This window comes from Pseudophryne corroboree, chromosome 5 (assembly GCF_028390025.1).
Source record: "Pseudophryne corroboree isolate aPseCor3 chromosome 5, aPseCor3.hap2, whole genome shotgun sequence".
In the NCBI taxonomy this organism is placed as follows: domain Eukaryota; kingdom Metazoa; phylum Chordata; class Amphibia; order Anura; family Myobatrachidae; genus Pseudophryne; species Pseudophryne corroboree.
The window spans coordinates 128,653,966-128,674,006 of NC_086448.1; the positions used below are offsets into that span (position 1 = coordinate 128,653,966).

Consider the following 20,041-nt stretch of genomic DNA (forward strand, 5'->3'; position numbering starts at 1 on the left):
TATTCACTCGATGAGGGCAAACGGAGTCCTGGACATCAGCGGTATAATGCAGAGAACGGAGACAGTGTTACAGCTGGTAGCCGCCGGCTGGAGCGCCCGGCGTGTAGCAAACCGTAGTAGGTTAGAGCTGTGGAGAGCCGTATGTGGGCTCAATTAGCGGGTTGAAACCAAACAACTGAACGTAGAAAGTGGGCGTCACCTTTTGCGGGACTCTCTATTCAATTAATCACTGGGACGCCAGTGTTGTTAATTTTACTTACCAAACAGAACCAACTAGTTTTAATATATTGTTTGTTATACCAATTATTGTGGTTAATACAGATTAGATAATTGTTGCAAAGTATATGCTGCTTGCTTGTTAGAATCTGTCACTTTTTAAAGATTATTGAATATAAACTGATTTTTATGTACTTTTGGAGTCTTACTGAGTCAATTACTTTACATGACAGACTGCACACTCTAGTCTGATACAGTGTAGATTTAGCGCAGAGTTTTCTTTTTCTTTTTAATACTTCACAGTGTATGCCTAAGAATAAGGCTCCGCATCTCTAAGATAATAGCACACACAAAAGGTGGAGGCATGAAAGTGTTTAGTTTCAATAAATATACTTTCAGCAATAATAATAATAATAATAATAATAATAATAGTAACAATAATAATGATTTGTCTACAATCATTCCTGTATTACACACGTTACAACAGCCGATGCATACTGACCTGGCGACTGCCCAGCTTTGAGGAGCAGCTGCTCGTACTACGGGATGGAGAGAGCATCTTCTGGGACACCCCCAAGTTCCTTTCCTCGCCCATTGTTAGTAATCAGTTCTCGTCTCAGGAAATGTAACAGAGACTCCCGTGATGCTCATTAAACATAGGCTGGGGAACACCAGGTAAACACATCTGCTCATTCATCTTCTGTGTGGTGTGTATACATTCCCGTAGCACCTAGGGAGATATCAGGAACAAATGAACCAAGGTATCATCTAATACACCATATGTGGTTTCTTCAATCTGTATTAGTTGATAAAACGCTTATTCTAAATACAGTGCAATGCATTGTTATCAACTCACAATTGTACAAAAACTTCCCTTTGCTTTGTTACTGGGAAAATGTTCATCTATTCTCGCATCTGGATCAATGGATGTAAAAGATAGGAGACGTGCCATCAGATTCAAGAGCGAGTGAAGATGTGCACCCAATAAATTATTACCCACGGATATTAGGCGCCAGCAGACGTGTCTAGGCATCCTGACATCATCTTTCAGTAGAATAAAAAAAAACCCTACTGTAATAAATTACACAAACACAACGTTGTACTTAGTAGAGTCTCAGCCTCACAGAGTTTACAACGGATTCTTGCTGTGTGGCATAAACACCAAGGGGTAAATGTAATAGGAGCCCAGATGTATCAAGCATTGGCGAGTGATAAATTGCACTGTGATAAAGTACTAACCAATCGGCTCCTGTCATTTTATAAAAACAACCTCTACCATGACAGTTAGGAGCTGATTGGCTGGTACTTTATCACCGGGCAATTTATCACTCTCCCAAAACTTGATAAATCTGGGCCAGGGTGTGAGTCTCCGGAGCTGCGGGAGTTTGTGCGAGAATGACCTATTTTTAAAGCGCTAATTATTTACAAGGTAAAACCAGGTTTGTTAGAAACGCTGGCTCATTAATGCAAATATTTATTCAGCCAATCACATGGCAGCAACTAAATGCATACATGAATGCAGGTACAGTATAGTCACGAGGTTACATCTTTTTCTCTCTTTTTTTCCCCCAAATCAGACACCAGAATGGGAAAGAAATGTGTTCTTAGGGATTTTGACCATGGAAAGAGAATACCAATGAGCATAGTTAAAAATGCCACAGCCTACCTGTGTATTGGTGCTGACCACATGCATCCCTTTATGGCCAGGGACGTAGTTATGTCTGCAGGGCAATGTCGACACCGATTTAAAGTTATTTAAGCTGTCGACAGTACAACTTTAAACATGTTGCTTTACTATAATGTTTAAGGTGCTTCAAATAACATCACAACCGCATCAGCATTTTGACTGTCGACAAATCGTATGTATCCCTCCCTATAACCACTGCTACACATCATCTTCTGGCTTCTACCAACAACATAACATGCCATGCAACAAAGCACTCGTCATCTCAAGCTGGTTCCATGATCAGGACAATGACTTTTGTGAACTCAGTGGCTTCACTGTGGGGGGGTGAGGGGGGGGGGGGGGGGTGTAAGCCACACCAGGTGACACCAAAATAGCAGAGCTGCTGTGCTATTTTAGTGTCACCCCCTCCTCGTAAATCAGTGATGGATATACAGGTGATCATCCGCTGTGCAGCTAGAGGCTAGGGGCCACCCAGAAACTCCTGGAGCAGTGTGATGAAAAGAGGGGCGTGACATATGGCACACAACAGGGGGCACACAAAGGACCGTAAACAAACGCACACACAGTGGGTTTACAACAAGTCTGTGGCAATTCATCTATGTTAGATGTGTCTGAAATACAACACTGAACTTGCTAACATCATATTCACAAGGTATGTCCTGCACACTTCCATATGGAGCAGTGTACAGTGAAAAAAATGCTTTAATGAAAAACAGGGCTTATTGCCTTTTAACAGATAGACCACGGTATTTCACATGCATTTGTAACGTGCAACACTTTCAAATATTCAATAGGGTTACTGTACTGCAAAGACAGCAGATGAAGGGGGGGGGGGGGAGTTGGTCGGTGTGTACTGATACCCGTTTAGATAAAATACTGAAAGCGTAAAAAGCCAGACAAGACGGGAAATTAATCAAGAGCGAGCACATCTAACTGTCTTCATTCTGACTAGGCCCTGGTTTGTTTTGCAAATAAGACACAGTTGCACCTGATTCCAAATAGCACCCAAGACCTAATCTGTGCCGCTCCTTCAGATATTTGCAAAAGGAGCATGCACCAGAGAAAACAATGGGCATTGCTGGGCAGCATCTGTCCGGTTACCAATGTGGACTCACAGAACAGCTCTGTCTCACGGAAGTGGCGTGGGCATGTAGAGAAACTTCCATGCGTATTAACAGTGTGCGCAGAGAGATTGGATGCCTGCTTCGGACACATCTTTTGCACCCAGCATGGAATGGATGTAAATACAGATATTAATGAGGGCGACTGCAGCTGGGAAAACTGGAAAAGCATAAAGCTAGCAAGCAGGCTGCGGCAGCAGTATGGAGGAGCAGCTGCAGACTTGTATGTATGTATATTTATATACACATACAGTATACTTACATACATACATAGAAGACTGTGCTCTTGTTTGCAAAAGAACATCGCCCCCACGTAATCACTGCAAAATTGACAGCAGGAAGAAAGGTTTATTAAACATGAGAGGAAGGAGAAATTACAGCAGTTATGGTGAGCCATAAAAATAGAAACAGGCAGTCAGGCCTGGCGACAGGGGGGGTCAAAGGGGACAACCCTCCCGGGCCCCGAGCTTCAGGGGGCCCCCATCACTTGCTTGGTCTGGTTGGTCTTCGCTTTGTTGCCTTCATTATGCTTGCGGCATGCCTCTCTGCCGCCCCGTCCCTGTCTGACGATCTGCTGCCGCTGAAGAGCCGGGCAGCAGAGCAGCAAACACAGGCTACACTGACTGTGTGAGTCAGGGCTCCTTATAGCAGCTGCCCGCAGCACTACCTCTGTCCAACCCTGCTCCCTACGTGCCTGGATGGCACCCTCACAGCCTGTCACAGCCTGTCATACTGTATACTATGTCAAGGTACTGCCATATTATTCTATATAAATGTGTGTATGGTGAGTTCTATGTGTGTGTGTGTGTGTGTGTGTGTGTGTATGTATGTATATATATATATATATATATATATATATATATGCAAAAAATGTCCCTGGCACTCCGGACTTCCATTCACCTTGCTCCGGTGCCCTCCCCTCAGATCTGCATCTGTCTATATGGTCCTTGTATGCCGCCCATACAAGGACCATATATATATATATAATAAGAATTTACTTACCGATAATTCTATTTCTCGGAGTCCGTAGTGGATGCTGGGGTTCCTGAAAGGACCATGGGGAATAGCGGCTCCGCAGGAGACAGGGCACAAAAAAGTAAAGCTTTACTAGGTCAGGTGGTGTGCACTGGCTCCTCCCCCTATGACCCTCCTCCAGACTCCAGTTAGGTACTGTGCCCGGACGAGCATACACAATAAGGGAGGCATTTTGAATCCCGGGTAAGACTCATACCAGCCACACCAATCACACCGTACAACTTGTGATCTAAACCCAGTTAACAGTATGACAACAGAAAGGGCCTCTTAAAGATGGCTCCTTAACAATAACCCGAATTAGTTAACAATAACTATGTACAAGTATTGCAGATAATCCGCACTTGGGATGGGCGCCCAGCATCCACTACGGACTCCGAGAAATAGAATTATCGGTAAGTAAATTCTTATTTTCTCTATCGTCCTAAGTGGATGCTGGGGTTCCTGAAAGGACCATGGGGATTATACCAAAGCTCCCAAACGGGCGGGAGAGTGCGGATGACTCTGCAGCACCGAATGAGAGAACTCCAGGTCCTCCTTTGCCAGGGTATCAAATTTGTAAAATTTTACAAACGTGTTCTCCCCCGACCACGTAGCTGCTCGGCAGAGTTGTAATGCCGAGACCCCTCGGGCAGCCGCCCAAGATGAGCCCACCTTCCTTGTGGAGTGGGCTTTTACAGTTTTAGGCTGTGGCAGGCCTGCCACAGAATGTGCAAGTTGAATTGTGTTACAAATCCAACGAGCAATCGACTGCTTAGAAGCAGGTGCGCCCAACTTGTTGGGTGCATACAATATAAACAGCGAGTCAGATTTTCTGACTCCAGCCGTCCTTGCAATGTATATTTTTAAGGCTCTGACAACGTCCAACAACTTGGAGTCCTCCAAGTCGCTAGTGGCCGCAGGCACCACAATAGGTTGGTTCAGATGAAATGCTGATACCACTTTAGGGAGAAAATGCGGACGAGTCCGCAGTTCTGCCCTATCCGAATGGAAGATTAGATAAGGACTTTTATAAGATAAAGCCGCCAATTCAGATACTCTCCTGGCAGAGGCCAGGGCTAGTAACATAGTCACTTTCAATGTGAGATATTTCAAATCCACCTTTTTCAATGGTTCAAACCAATGGGATTTGAGGAAATCTAAAACTACATTTAGATCCCACGGTGCCACCGGAGGCACCACAGGAGGCTGTATATGCAGTACTCCCTTGACAAAAGTCTGGACCTCAGGGACAGAGGCCAATTCTTTTTGGAAGAATATTGACAGGGCCGAAATTTGAACCTTAATGGATCCCAATTTGAGACCCATAGATAATCCTGATTGCAGGAAATGTAGGAAACGACCCAGTTGGAATTCCTCCGTCGGAACCCTCCGATCCTCGCACCACGCTACATATTTTCGCCAAATGCGGTGATAATGTTTCACGGTGACTTCCTTCCGTGCCTTAATCAAGGTAGGAATGACTTCTTCTGGAATGCCTTTCCCTTTTAGGATCTGGCGTTCAACCGCCATGCCGTCAAACGCAGCCGCGGTAAGTCTTGAAAAAGACAGGGACCCTGCTGTAGCAGGTCCCTTCTCAGAGGTAGAGGCCACGGTTCGTCCGTGAGCATCTCTTGAAGTTCCGGATACCAAGTCCTTCTCGGCCAATCCGGAACCACTAGTATTGTTCTTACTCTTCTTTGCCGTATGATCTTCAATACCTTTGGTATGAGCGGCAGAGGAGGAAACACATACACTGACTGGTACACCCAAGGAGTTACCAGTGCGTCCACAGCTATTGCCTGTGGATCTCTTGACCTGGCGCAATATTTGTCCAGTTTCTTGTTGAGGCGAGACGCCATCATGTCTACAATTGGTCTTTCCCAACGGTCTATTAACATGTTGAAGACTTCTGGATGTAGACCCCACTCTCCCGGATGAAGATCGTGTCTGCTGAGGAAGTCTGCTTCCCAGTTGTCCACGTCCGGGATGAACACTGCTGACAGTGCTATCACGTGATTCTCCGCCCAGCGAAGAATCTTGGCAGCTTCTGCCATTGCACTCCTGCTTCTTGTGCCGCCCTGCCTGTTTACATGGGCGACCGCCGTGATGTTGTCCGACTGAATCAACACCGGCTTTCCTTGCAGGAGAAGTTCCGCCTGGCTTAGAGCATTGTAGATTGCTCTTAGTTCCAGAATGTTTATGTGAAGAGACTTTTCCAGACTCGTCCATACTCCCTGGAAGTTTCTTCCTTGTGTGACTGCTCCCCAGCCTCTCAGGCTGGCGTCCGTGGTCACCAGGATCCAATCCTGAATGCCGAATCTGCGGCCTTCTAATAGGTGAGCCTTCTGCAACCACCACAGAAGTGACACCCTTGTCTTTGGTGACAGGGTTATTCGCAGGTGCATCTGCAGATGCGACCCTGACCATTTGTCCAACAGATCCCTTTGGAATATTCTTGCATGGAATCTGCCGAATGGAATTGCTTCGTAAGAAGCCACCATTTTTCCCAGGACTCTTGTGCATTGATGTACTGACACTTTTCCTGGTTTTAGGAGGTTCCTGACCAGATCGGATAACTCCTTGGCTTTTTCCTCTGGAAGGAAAACCTTTTTCTGAACCGTGTCCAGAATCATTCCTAGGAACAGCAGACGAGTTGTCGGGATTAAATGGGATTTTGGAATATTCAGAATCCACCCGTGTTGTCTTAGCACCTCTTGAGATAGTGCTAAAGCTGTCTCCAGCTGTTCTCTGGACCTTGCCCTTATTAGGAGATCGTCCAAGTATGGGATAACTAATACGCCTTTTCTTCGAAGAAGAATCATCATCTCGGCCATTACCTTGGTAAAGACCCGAGGCGCCGTGGACAATCCGAACGGCAGCGTCTGAAACTGATAGTGACAGTTTTGAACAATGAACCTGAGGTACCCCTGGTGTGCGGGGTAAATCGGAACGTGTAGATACGCATCCTTGATGTCCAAGGATACCATAAAGTCCCCTTCTTCCAGGTTCGCTATCACTGCTCTGAGTGACTCCATCTTGAACTTGAACTTTTTTATGTAGAGGTTCAAGGACTTCAGATTTAGAATAGGCCTTACCGAGCCATCCGGCTTCGGTACCACAAATAGAGTGGAATAATACCCCTTTCCTTGTTGTAATAGGGGTACTTTGACTATCACCTGCTGAGCGTACAGCTTGTGAATGGCTTCAAACACCCTCTCCCTTTCGGAAGAGACGGTTGGTAAGGCAGACTTCAGGAAACGATGAGGAGGATCCGTCTCTAATTCCAACCTGTACCCCTGAGATATTATCTGCAGGATCCAGGGGTCTACCTGCGAGTGAGCCCACTGCGCGCTGTAATTTTTGAGACGGCCCCCCACTGTCCCCGAGTCCGCTTGAGAGGCCCCAGCGTCATGCTGAGGTTTTTGCAGGAGCCGGGGAGGGCTTCTGTTCCTGGGAAGGAGCTGCCTGTTGGTGTCTCTTCCCTCTTCCTCTGCCTCGTGGCAGGTACGACAAGCCCTTTGCTCTCTTATTTTTGTAGGAGCGAAAAGGCTGCGGTTGAAAGGTCGGTGCCTTTCTCTGTTGGGGAGTGACTTGAGGTAAAAAAGTGGATTTCCCGGCAGTAGCCGTGGCCACCAAGTCTGATAGACCAACTCCAAATAACTCCTCCCCTTTATACGGCAAAACCTCCATGTGACGTTTTGAATCCGCATCGCCTGTCCACTGTCGTGTCCATAAGGCTCTTCTGGCTGAAATGGACATAGCACTCATCCGAGATGCCAGTGTGCAAATATCCCTCTGTGCATCACGCATATAGATAAATGCATCCTTTATTTGTTCTAACGACAGTAAAACATTGTCCCTATCTAGGGTATCAATATTTTCAATCAGGGATTCTGACCAAACTACTCCAGCACTGCACATCCAGGCAGTTGCTATAGCTGGTCGTAGTATAACACCTGCATGTGTGTATATATTCTTTTGAATAACTTCCATCTTTCTATCTGATGGATCCTTAAGTGCGGCCGTCTCAGGAGAGGGTAACGCCACTTGTTTGGATAAGCGTGTGAGCGCCTTGTCCACCTTAGGGGGTGTTTCCCAGCGCGCCCTAACCTCTGGCGGGAAAGGGTATAATGCCAATAACTTTTTTGAAATTATCAACTTTTTATCAGGAGCAACCCACGCTTCATCACACACGTCATTTAATTCTTCTGATTCAGGAAAAACTGTTTGTAGTTTTTTCACACCATACATAATACCCTGTTTTACGGTATCTGTAGTATCAGCTAAATGTAACGTCTCCTTCATTGCCAAAATCATATAACGTGTGGCCCTACTGGAAAATACGTTTGAATTTCTACCGTCGTCACTGGAATCAGTGCCCGTGTCTGGGTCTGTGTCGACCGACTGAGGCAAAGGGCGTTTTACAGCCCCTGACGGTGTTTGAGGCGCCTGTACAGGCATTAATTGATTGTCCGGCCGCCTCATGTCCTCAACTGACTGTTTAAGGGAAGATAAACCATCACGTAATTCCACAAATAAAGGCATCCATTCTGGTGTCGACCCCCTGGGGGGTGACATCTGCATATTTGGCAATTGCTCCGCCTCCACACCAATATCGTCCTCATACATGTCGACACCACGTACCGACACACACCGCAAACTCACAGGGAATGCTCTAATGAAGACAGGACCCACTAGCCCTTTTGGGGAGACAGAGGGAGAGTCTGCCAGCACACACCACAAAGCGCTATATATACAAGGGATATCCTTATATTAAGTGCTCCCTTATAGCTGCTTTAATATATATATATATAGCCATTAATGTGCCCCCCCTCTCTGTTTTACCCTGTTTCTGTAGTGCAGTGCAGGGGAGAGACCTGGGAGCCGTTCTGACCAGCGGAGCTGTGACAGAAAATGGCGCCGAGTGCTGAGGAGATAGGCCCCGCCCCTTTTTCGGCGGGTTCTTCTCCCGCTATTTTTCCAGTCAGGCAGGGGTTAAATATCTCCATATAGCCCCTATGGGCTATATGTGAGGTATTTTTAGCCTTGTATAAGGTTTATATTTGCCTCTCAGAGCGCCCCCCCCCAGCGCTCTGCACCCTCAGTGACTGCCCAGTGAAGTGTGCTGAGAGGAAAATGGCGCACAGCTGCAGTGCTGTGCGCTACCTTATGAAGACTGAGGAGTCTTCAGCCGCCGGTTTCCGGACCTCTTCACGCTTCAGCATCTGCAAGGGGGTCGGCGGCGCGGCTCCGGGACCGGACTCCACGGCTGGGCCTGTGTTCGATCCCTCTGGAGCTAATGGTGTCCAGTAGCCAAGCAGCAAATCCACTCTGCATGCAGGTGAGTTTACTACTTTCCCCCTAAGTCCCACGTTGCAGTGATCCTGTTGCCAGCAGGACTCACTGTAAAGAAAAAAACCTAAACTAAACTTTCTCTAAGCAGCTCTTTAGGAGAGCCACCTAGATTGCACCCTTCTCGTTCGGGCACAAAATCTAACTGGAGTCTGGAGGAGGGTCATAGGGGGAGGAGCCAGTGCACACCACCTGACCTAGTAAAGCTTTACTTTTTTGTGCCCTGTCTCCTGCGGAGCCGCTATTCCCCATGGTCCTTTCAGGAACCCCAGCATCCACTTAGGACGATAGAGAAATATATATATATATATATATATATATATATATATATATATATATATGTGTGTGTATATATATATATATATGTATAAATTACAATATATATATATATACTGTATATTTTATATATATATATATATATATATATATATATATATATATATATACAGTATATGTGTGTGTGTGTATATATATATATATATATATATATATATATATAATTTTTTTACAGCGACTTTGTACCTTATAAGGGGGGGGGGGGGGGGGGGAGTCAAGGCAGGGTGGGGGGCCCCGGAGAAATTGGTGTACCGGGCCCCAAGATTTCTCTTGCCGGCCCTGCAGGCAGTGGCAAAAAACAACATACGATACCAACATCCATTTAAATTATCTGGGCATGCAATAAAGCAAAAGCTACACAAAAAGTTATTTCAAGGCCTGCTTGCCTAATATTGCCTGCAGGAAAAAAAAACCAGATAAGCAGCACAGCTAAAAATAGTGTCAGCCTGGGACAGTATTAATGTCGTTTATAAACGGAGAGCCGTAAGGCAGAAACAGAAGAAACAAAAGCCTTAGCCATGCGATTTCAGAGTGGGAACCCATTGCCATGGAGATCAATGTAAAGAGTGTAAAAATAGGATTGTACCTGTAAGGGTGTACAGCAAGTGCAGAGAAACACAACACGTCATACAATGGAGGACTGACCTTCAGAGCACACTGCATGAGGTATAGAGACCACCGATAAACTCAGGGATTAAAATCGCACTGGACTCTTCTCTAGGAATCTCACTTCATAATAAAGAGGTATAACACCTGTGTGTCTTGAAGTTTACTCAGTAACCAAAATGCAACCCCATACTTCTTCATAGGTCCCAAACACAGCCAAGTCATGGGAACCCAATTATGCTTTGGGCTCATCAGACACCTACAGTATTTACCGGAGAATCGGAGAATAAGCAGTATGGTAAAAATAAGATTTTACTTACCGATAAATCTATTTCTCGGAGTCCGTAGTGGATGCTGGGGTTCCTGAAAGGACCATGGGGGATAGCGGCTCCGCAGGAGACAGGGCACAAAAAGTAAAGCTTTTCCAGATCAGGTGGTGTGCACTGGCTCCTCCCCCTATGACCCTCCTCCAGACTCCAGTTAGGTACTGTGCCCGGACGAGCGTACACAATAAGGGAGGATTTTGAATCCCGGGTAAGACTCATACCAGCCACACCAATCACACCGTACAACTTGTGATCTAAACCCAGTTAACAGTATGATAACAGCGGAGCCTCTGAAAGACGGCTTCCTTCAACAATAACCCGAATTAGTTAACAATAACTATGTACAATTATTGCAGATAATCCGCACTTGGGATGGGCGCCCAGCATCCACTACGGACTCCGAGAAATAGATTTATCGGTAAGTAAAATCTTATTTTCTCTATCGTCCTAGTGGATGCTGGGGTTCCTGAAAGGACCATGGGGATTATACCAAAGCTCCCAAACGGGCGGGAGAGTGCGGATGACTCTGCAGCACCGAATGAGAGAACTCCAGGTCCTCCTTAGCCAGAGTATCAAATTTGTAAAATTTTACAAACGTGTTCTCCCCTGACCACGTAGCTGCTCGGCAAAGTTGTAATGCCGAGACCCCTCGGGCAGCCGCCCAAGATGAGCCCACCTTCCTTGTGGAGTGGGCCTTTACAGATTTAGGCTGTGGCAGGCCTGCCACAGAATGTGCAAGTTGGATTGTGCTACAGATCCAACGAGCAATCGTCTGCTTAGACGCAGGAGCACCCATCTTGTTGGGTGCATACAATATAAACAACGAGTCAGATTTTCTGACTCCAGCTGTCCTTGCAATATATATTTTTAATGCTCTGACAACGTCCAGTAACTTGGAGTCCTCCAAGTCACTTGTAGCCGCAGGCACTACAATAGGCTGGTTCAGATGAAATGCTGACACCACCTTAGGGAGAAAATGCGGACGAGTCCGCAGTTCTGCCCTGTCCGAATGGAAAATCAGATATGGGCTTTTGTAAGATAAAGCTGCCAGTTCTGACACTCTCCTGGCCGAAGCCAGGGCTAGAAGCATGGTCACTTTCCATGTGAGATATTTCAAATCCACCTTCTTTAGTGGTTCAAACCAATGAGATTTTAGAAAGTCCAAAACCACATTGAGATCCCACGGTGCCACTGGAGGCACCACAGGAGGCTGTATATGTAGCACTCCCTTAACAAAGGTCTGGACTTCAGGGACTGAAGCCAATTCTTTTTGAAAGAAAATCGACAGGGCCGAAATTTGAACCTTAATAGATCCCAATTTGAGACCCATAGACAATCCTGATTGCAGGAAATGTAGGAATCGACCCAGTTGAAATTCCTCCGTCGGAGCACTCCGATCTTCGCACCACGCAACATATTTTCGCCAAATTCGGTGATAATGTTGCACGGTTACTTCCTTCCTTGCTTTAATCAAAGTAGGAATGACTTCTAACGGCATGCCTTTTTCCTTTAGGATCCGGCGTTCAACCGCCATGCCGTCAAACGCAGCCGCGGTAAGGCTTGAAACAGACAGGGACCCTGCTGAAGCAAGTCCCTCCTTAGAGGTAGAGGCCACGGATCTTCCGTGATCATCTCTTGAAGTTCCGGGTACCAAGTCCTTCTTGGCCAATCCGGAACCACTAGTATCGTCCTTACGCCTCTTTGCCGTATAATTCTCAATACTTTTGGTATGAGAGGCAGAGGAGGAAACACATACACCGACTGGTACACCCAAGGTGTTACCAGCGCGTCCACAGCTATTGCCTGCGGATCTCTTGACCTGGCGCAATACCTGTCCAGTTTTTTGTTGAGGCGAGACGCCATCATGTCCACCATTGGTCTTTCCCAACGGGTTACCAGCAAGTGGAAGACTTCTGGATGAAGTCCCCACTCTCCCGGGTGAAGATCGTGTCTGCTGAGGAAGTCTGCTTCCCAGTTGTCCACTCCCGGGATGAACACTGCTGACAGTGCTATCACATGATTCTCTGCCCAGCGAAGAATCCTTGCAGCTTCTGCCATTGCACTCCTGCTTCTTGTGCCGCCCTGTCTGTTCACATGGGCGACTGCCGTGATGTTGTCCGACTGGATCAACACCGGTTTTCCCTGAAGCAGAGGTTCTGCCTGGCTTAGAGCATTGTATATTGCTCTTAGTTCCAGAATGTTTATGTGAAGAGACGTTTCCAGGCTCGTCCATACTCCCTGGAAGTTTCTTCCTTGTGTGACTGCTCCCCAGCCTCTCAGGCTGGCGTCCGTGGTCACCAGGATCCAATCCTGTATGCCGAATCTGCGGCCCTCCAATAGATGAGCACTCTGCAACCACCACAGAAGAGACACCCTTGTCCTTGGAGACAGGGTTATCCGCAGGTGCATCTGAAGATGCGACCCTGACCATTTGTCCAACAGATCCCTTTGGAAAATTCTTGCGTGGAATCTGCCGAATGGAATTGCTTCGTAAGAAGCCACCATTTTTCCCAGGACTCTTGTGCATTGATGTACAGACACCTTTCCTGGTTTTAGGAGGTTCCTGACAAGCTCGGATAACTCCTTGGCTTTTTCCTCCGGGAGAAAAACCTTTTTCTGAACCGTGTCCAGAATCATCCCTAGGAACAGCAGACGAGTTGTCGGCATTAACTGGGATTTTGGAATATTCAGAATCCACCCGTGCTGTTTTAGCACTTCTTGCGACAGTGCTAATCCCATCTCTAGCTGTTCTCTGGACCTTGCCCTTATTAGGAGATCGTCCAAGTATGGGATAATTTATATGCCTTTTCTTCGAAGAAGAATCATCATCTCGGCCATTACCTTTGTAAAGACCCGAGGTGCCGTGGACAATCCGAACGGCAGCGTCTGAAACTGATAGTGACAGTTTTGTACAACGAACCTGAGGTACCCCTGGTGTGAGGGGTAAATTGGAACGTGGAGATACGCATCCTTGATGTCCAAGGATACCATAAAGTCCCCCTCTTCCAGGTTCGCTATCACTGCTCTGAGTGACTCCATCTTGAACTTCTTTATGTACAGGTTCAAGGACTTCAGATTTAGAATAGGCCTTACCGAGCCATCCGGCTTCGGTACCACAAAAAGAGTGGAATAATACCCCTTCCCTTGTTGTAGAAGAGGTACCTTGACTATCACCTGCTGAGAGTACAGCTTGTGAATGGCTTCCAAAACCGTCTCCCTTTCGGAGGGGGACGTTGGTAAGGCAGACTTCAGGAAACGGCGAGGTGGATCTGTCTCTAATTCCAACCTGTACCCCTGAGATATTATCTGCAGGATCCAGGGATCTACCTGCGAGTGAGCCCACTGCGCGCTGTAATTTTTGAGACGACCACCCACCGTCCCCGAGTCCGCTTGAGAAGCCCCAGCGTCATGCTGAGGCTTTTGTAGAAGCCGGGGAAGGCTTCTGTTCCTGGGAAGGAGCTGCCTGTTGCTGTCTCTTCCCTCGACCTCTGCCTCGTGGCAGATATGAATAGCCCTTTGCTCTCTTATTTTTAAAGGAACGAAAGGGCTGCGGTTGAAAAGTCGGTGCCTTTTTCTGTTGGTGAGTGACTTGAGGTAGAAAGGTGGATTTCCCGGCTGTAGCCGTGGCCACCAAATCTGATAGACCGACTCCAAATAACTCCTCCCCTTTATACGGCAAAACTTCCATATGTCGTTTTGAATCCGCATCGCCTGTCCACTGTCGCGTCCATAAAGCTCTTCTGGCCGAAATGGACATAGCACTTACCCGTGATGCCAGTGTGCAGATATCCCTCTGTGCATCACGCATATAAAGAAATGCATCCTTTATTTGTTCTAACGACAGTAAAATATTGTCCCTGTCCAGGGTATCAATATTTTCAATCAGGGACTCTGACCAAACTACCCCAGCACTGCACATCCAGGCAGTCGCTATAGCTGGTCGTAGTATAACACCTGCATGTGTGTATATACTTTTTTGGATATTTTCCATCCTCCTATCTGATGGATCTTTAAGTGCGGCCGTCTCAGGAGAGGGTAACGCCACTTGTTTAGATAAGCGTGTTAGCGCCTTGTCCACCCTAGGAGGTGTTTCCCAGCGCTCCCTAACCTCTGGCGGGAAAGGGTATAATGCCAATAATTTCTTTGAAATTATCAGCTTTTTATCAGGGGCAACCCACGCTTCATTACACACGTCATTTAATTCTTCTGATTCAGGAAAAACTATAGGTAGTTTTTTCACACCCCACATAATACCCTGTTTAGTGGTACCTGTAGTATCAGCTAAATGTAACGCCTCCTTCATTGCCAAAATCATATAACGTGTGGCCCTACTGGAAAATACGGTTGATTCGTCACCGTCACCACTGGAGTCAGTGCCTGCGTCTGGGTCTGTGTCGACCGACTGAGGCAAAGGGCGTTTCACAGCCCCTGACGGTGTTTGAGTCGCCTGGACAGGCACTAATTGATTGTCCGGCCGTCTCATGTCGTCAAACGACTGCTTTAGCGTGTTGACACTATCCCGTAGTTCCATAAATAAAGGCATCCATTCTGGTGTCGACTCCCTAGGGGGTGACATCCTCATATTTGGCAATTGCTCCGCCTCCACACCAATATCGTCCTCATACATGTCGACACACACGTACCGACACACAGCAGACACACAGGGAATGCTCCTAACGAAGACAGGACCCACTAGCCCTTTGGGGAGACAGAGGGAGAGTTTGCCAGCACACACCAAAAGCGCTATATATAACAGGGATAGCCTTATAATAAGTGCTCCCTTATAGCTGCTTTATATATATCAAAATATCGCCATAAATTTGCCCCCCCTCTCTGTTTTACCCTGTTTCTGTAGTGCAGTGCAGGGGAGAGACCTGGGAGCCGTCCTGACCAGCGGAGCTGTGAGAGGAAATGGCGCCGTGTGCTGAGGAGATAGGCCCCGCCCCTTTTCCGGCGGGCTCGTCTCCCGCTATTTAGTGAATCCAGGCAGGGGTTAAATATCTCCATATAGCCTCTGGGGGCTATATGTGAGGTATTTTTAGCCTTTATATAGGTTACATTTGCCTCCCAGGGCGCCCCCCCCAGCGCCCTGCACCCTCAGTGACTGCGTGTGAAGTGTGCTGAGAGGAAAATGGCGCACAGCTGCAGTGCTGTGCGCTACCTTTAGAAGACTGCAGGAGTCTTCAGCCGCCGATTCTGGACCTCTTCTGACTTCAGCATCTGCAAGGGGGCCGGCGGCGCGGCTCCGGTGACCATCCAGGCTGTACCTGTGATCGTCCCTCTGGAGCTGATGTCCAGTAGCCAAGAAGCCAATCCATCCTGCACGCAGGTGAGTTCACTTCTTCTCCCCTCAGTCCCTCGTTGCAGTGATCCTGTTGCCAGCAGGACTCACTGTAAAATAAAAAACCTAAGCTAAACTTTTTCTAAGCAGCTCTTTAGGAGAGCCACCTAGATTGCACCCTTCTCGGCCGGGCACAAAAATCTAACTGGAGTCTGGAGGAGGGTCATAGGGGGAGGAGCCAGTGCACACCACCTGATCTGGAAAAGCTTTACTTTTTGTGCCCTGTCTCCTGCGGAGCCGCTATCCCCCATGGTCCTTTCAGGAACCCCAGCATCCACTAGGACGATAGAGAAATGTTGAATTCGGAGTATTGTATCCTGATGTATGACCGCAACCCCTTTGAATTATGTCTTCAAATATGTTACACAAGGCAAGTAACATTTTAAATGACAAATCAAATTTGTTAACTCCACTCAGGACAGTGCATTATATCCTAGGGTCCTGGGTGGTGTACTTTTATGTCACATCTGCTCTGCCTTAGAAGAGTAGAGAAACTGCAGGAGGTGGCTAAAGGTGAGAGGAAGCGTGGCATTATGTAAAATATACTTTTTCACAAACCTGACGTCACTAGGGAAGTGAAAAAAGGAGATTTATGGTAGACTTACCATAGTTAAATCTCTTTCTGCAAGGTACACTGGGTTCCACAGGGAATACATTGGGGTGCAGAGTTGGATCTTGATCAAGAGGCACCAACAGGCTAAAGCTTTGACTGTTCCCAGGATGCATTGAGGCCTCCTCTATAACCCCGCCTCCGGACACTGGAGCTCAGTTTCGTTAACCAGTCCAATGCAGTAGCAGGTAAAACAGAAGGCAGATGTTAGTCACATAGAACCACATTCTCAAGACAGGAGAAGGGACCAGCGGCTAATACCATACAAACACAAAGAAGCTAAGTGCGTCAGGGTGGGCGCCCTGTGGAACCCAGTGTACCTCGCAGAAAGATTTAACTAAGGTAAGTCTACCATAAATCTCCTTTTCTGCAGCGGGGTACACTGTGTTCCACAGGGAATACATTGGGGATATCCTAAAGCAGTTCCTAATGGGAGGGGACGCACTGTAGCGGGTACAAGAACCCGGCATCCAAAGGAAGCATCCTGGGAGGTGGAAGTATCAAAGGCATAAAACCTAATGAATGTGTTCACTGAGGACCACATAGCCGCCTTGCACAATTGTTCAGCGGACGCGCCTCAGCGGGCCAAGAAAGTTCAACAGAGAGTAGAATGGGCTTTGATAGCAGCAGGAGCTAAAAGACCAGCCTGTGCATAAGCTTATGCAATCACCATTCTAATCCATCTGGCCAAAGTTTGCTTATTCGCAGGCCAGCCACGTTTGTGAAAAACAAAAAGTACAAAAAGGGTATCGGACCTCCTGGGAGAGGCAGTCCTCTCCACGCAAATACGGAGAGCCCGTACCACATCCAAAGACTGCTCTTTGGAGGACAAACCAGAAGAGCCAAAAGCCGGAACCACGATCTCTTGGTTAAGGTGAAAAGATAACACCGCCTTAGGCAAATAACCAGGGAAAGTTCGAAGAACGCAGAGGCAATAGCCAGCAGAAACACGACCTTAAGCGCAAGATATCTAAGGTCCACAGACTCAAGAGGTTCATAGGAGACTCTTGGAGGGCATTCAAAACAGATAGATCCCATGGAGCCACAGGAGGGACATAAGGAGGCTGAATCCGTAAAACCCTTGAGTGAAAGTATGAATGTCAGGAACAGACGCAAACTTCCTCTGAAACCACACAGACAAGGCAGAAATATGAACCTTGAGGGAGGCCAAACGAAGGCCTAAGTCTATGCCTTGTTGCAGAAAAACAAAAAAGTCTGGAAGTTCTGAAAGCGTATGCATCATAATTCTTAGCAACACACCAGGTGATGTAAGAATTCCAGACCTTGTAATAAATCCATGCAGAAGCAGGTTTGCGGGCCTTCAACATAGTCTGGATAACCGCCTCGGAGAATCCTTTGGCCCTCAGAAGTGAAGCTTCAAGAGCCATGCCTTCAAAGCCAGTCTGGCCAGGTCCGGGTAGACACAAGGGCCCTGAACGAGGAGGTCTGGGCATTGAGGAAGTAGAAGAGGACGCTCGATTGATAGACCATGCAGGTCTGAGAACCAATGTCGTCTGGGCCATGCTGGAGCAACTAGTAGTAGTATTCCTCCTTCTTGCTTGAACTTCCGTAGTACCCTGGGCAGGAGTGACACTGGAGGGAACACGTATGACAGCTGAAAGTTCTATGGAATTGCTAGGGCGTCCACGAATGCTGCTTGAGGATCCCTTGTCCTCGAAGACCGGAACCTTGTGATTGTGTCAAGATGCCAGCAGGTCTACATCTGGTAGGCCCCACTTGTCCACTAGGAGTTGAAAGTCTTCCGGATGAAGACTCCACTCTCCGGCGTGCACGTCCTGACGACTGAGGAAATCCGATTCCCAGTTGAGGACTACGGGAATTAACACTGCCGATAATGCTGGCAGATGGCGTTCCGCCCAACAAAGAAGGATTTTTGATATTTTTCGTCATTGCCATGCGGCTTCGAGTGCCGCCTTGATGATTTATGTGTGCCACCATTGTGGTGTTGTCGGATTGTACTTGAACAGGCTTGTTCTATATTAGAGGCAGGGCAAGCGTCAACGCATTAAACACTGCCCGCAATTCTAGAATGTTTATCGAGAGGAGAGATTCCTCCTTGGTCCACCAACCCTGGAGAGAGTGTTGATCTAACACCGCACACCAACCACGCAGACTGGGGTCCATTGTCAGTAGGACCCAGTTGGAGACCCAGAAGGGGCGGCCCCTGCTCAACCATTGGTCCTGTAGCCACCAGCTCAGTGACAGACGAACCTTCGGAGACCAGGAGATCATTTGAGACCTGATCCGATGGGCAGGCGGCCCCACTTGGCAAGGATTAACCACTGCAGAGGGCGGGAATGAAATTGAGCGTACTCTACCATGTCGAAAGCAGACACCATGAGGCCTAGTACTTGCATCGCCGAGTGTATCGACACTCTTGGGCGAGAAAGGAAGTATCTGATCCTTTCCTGAAGCTTTAGGACTTTCTCTGGAGACAGAAATAGCCTTTGGCTGTGTGTCCAGCAGTGCTCCCAGGTGCACCATGCTACGAGTAGGGACCAGCGAGGACTTATTTCCAGTTGATGAGCCACCCGTGGGCTTATAGGAATTGGACCATCAGTTCCAGATGACTGAGGAGAACATCTTAGGAGTTCGCCAGGATCAGCAAGTTGTCCAGATACGGCAGGATCCTGATTCCCTGACGGCAGAGATGGGCCGTCATCACGGCCATGACCTTGGTGAAGATCCGAGGGGCCTTGGCCAGTCCAAATGGCATAGCCTGGAATTGATAATGTAGGTTGCCAATAACAAACCGCAGATATTGCTGATGTGATATGGCAATAGGTATATGCAGGTAAGCATCCTGTATGTCCAGGGATATAGTCTTCAGGTTACATGGCCAGTACAATAGAGCGCAGAGTTTACATACGGAATTTGGACACGCTCAAAAATGTGTTCAATGATTTGAGCTTGAGTATAGACCGGAAAGAGCCATTGGGTTTCGGGACTAGAAACATGGTCGTATAATATCCCCTGCCTCTCTGGGACAAAGGTACCGGCACTACCACTCCTGTGTCCAGGAGGGATCGCACAACCAGGTGTAGAGCTTGCGCTTTCAACGCATCCGAAGGAATAACCGTCATGCAAAACTGGTGAGGGTGACGTCTCTTGAAAGTGACAGTGTACCCGTGAGAGACAACTTCCTGCACCCAGGCGTCTGAAGTGGTTCTTAACCAGACCTGGGCGAATTGCAGAAGTCGGCCTCCCACCCTGGGATCCCTCAGGGGGAGGCCCGGCCCGTCATGCAGCAGACTTGTCTTGTTTGGAAGCAGGCTGACGGGCAGCCCAGGATGGTTTAGGTTTGGGCTTAGTGGTTTTGGAAACACAAGCCTGTCTCGGGTACGCCTGACCCTTTGCTTTCCCTGGAGGTCGAAAGGAACAAAAAGTGGTACTCTTAGCCTTCGGTGAAGA

The 20,041-nt window shown here is 47.6% G+C and overlaps 1 protein-coding gene across 8 annotated transcripts in view; it reads right to left on the reverse strand.

Moving 5' to 3' along the window:
* OSBPL3 (oxysterol binding protein like 3) overlaps positions 1–20,041 on the reverse strand; it is a 404,452-nt gene that overhangs the window by 136,517 nt on the left and 247,894 nt on the right. For all 8 annotated transcript variants that reach the window (XM_063921703.1, XM_063921704.1, XM_063921708.1 and 5 more), the window contains one exon: positions 719–946. In XM_063921703.1, the coding sequence (XP_063777773.1) occupies positions 719–811 (93 nt within the window). In that variant the 5' untranslated portion in view covers positions 812–946. The remainder of the gene's footprint in view (positions 1–718; positions 947–20,041) is intronic.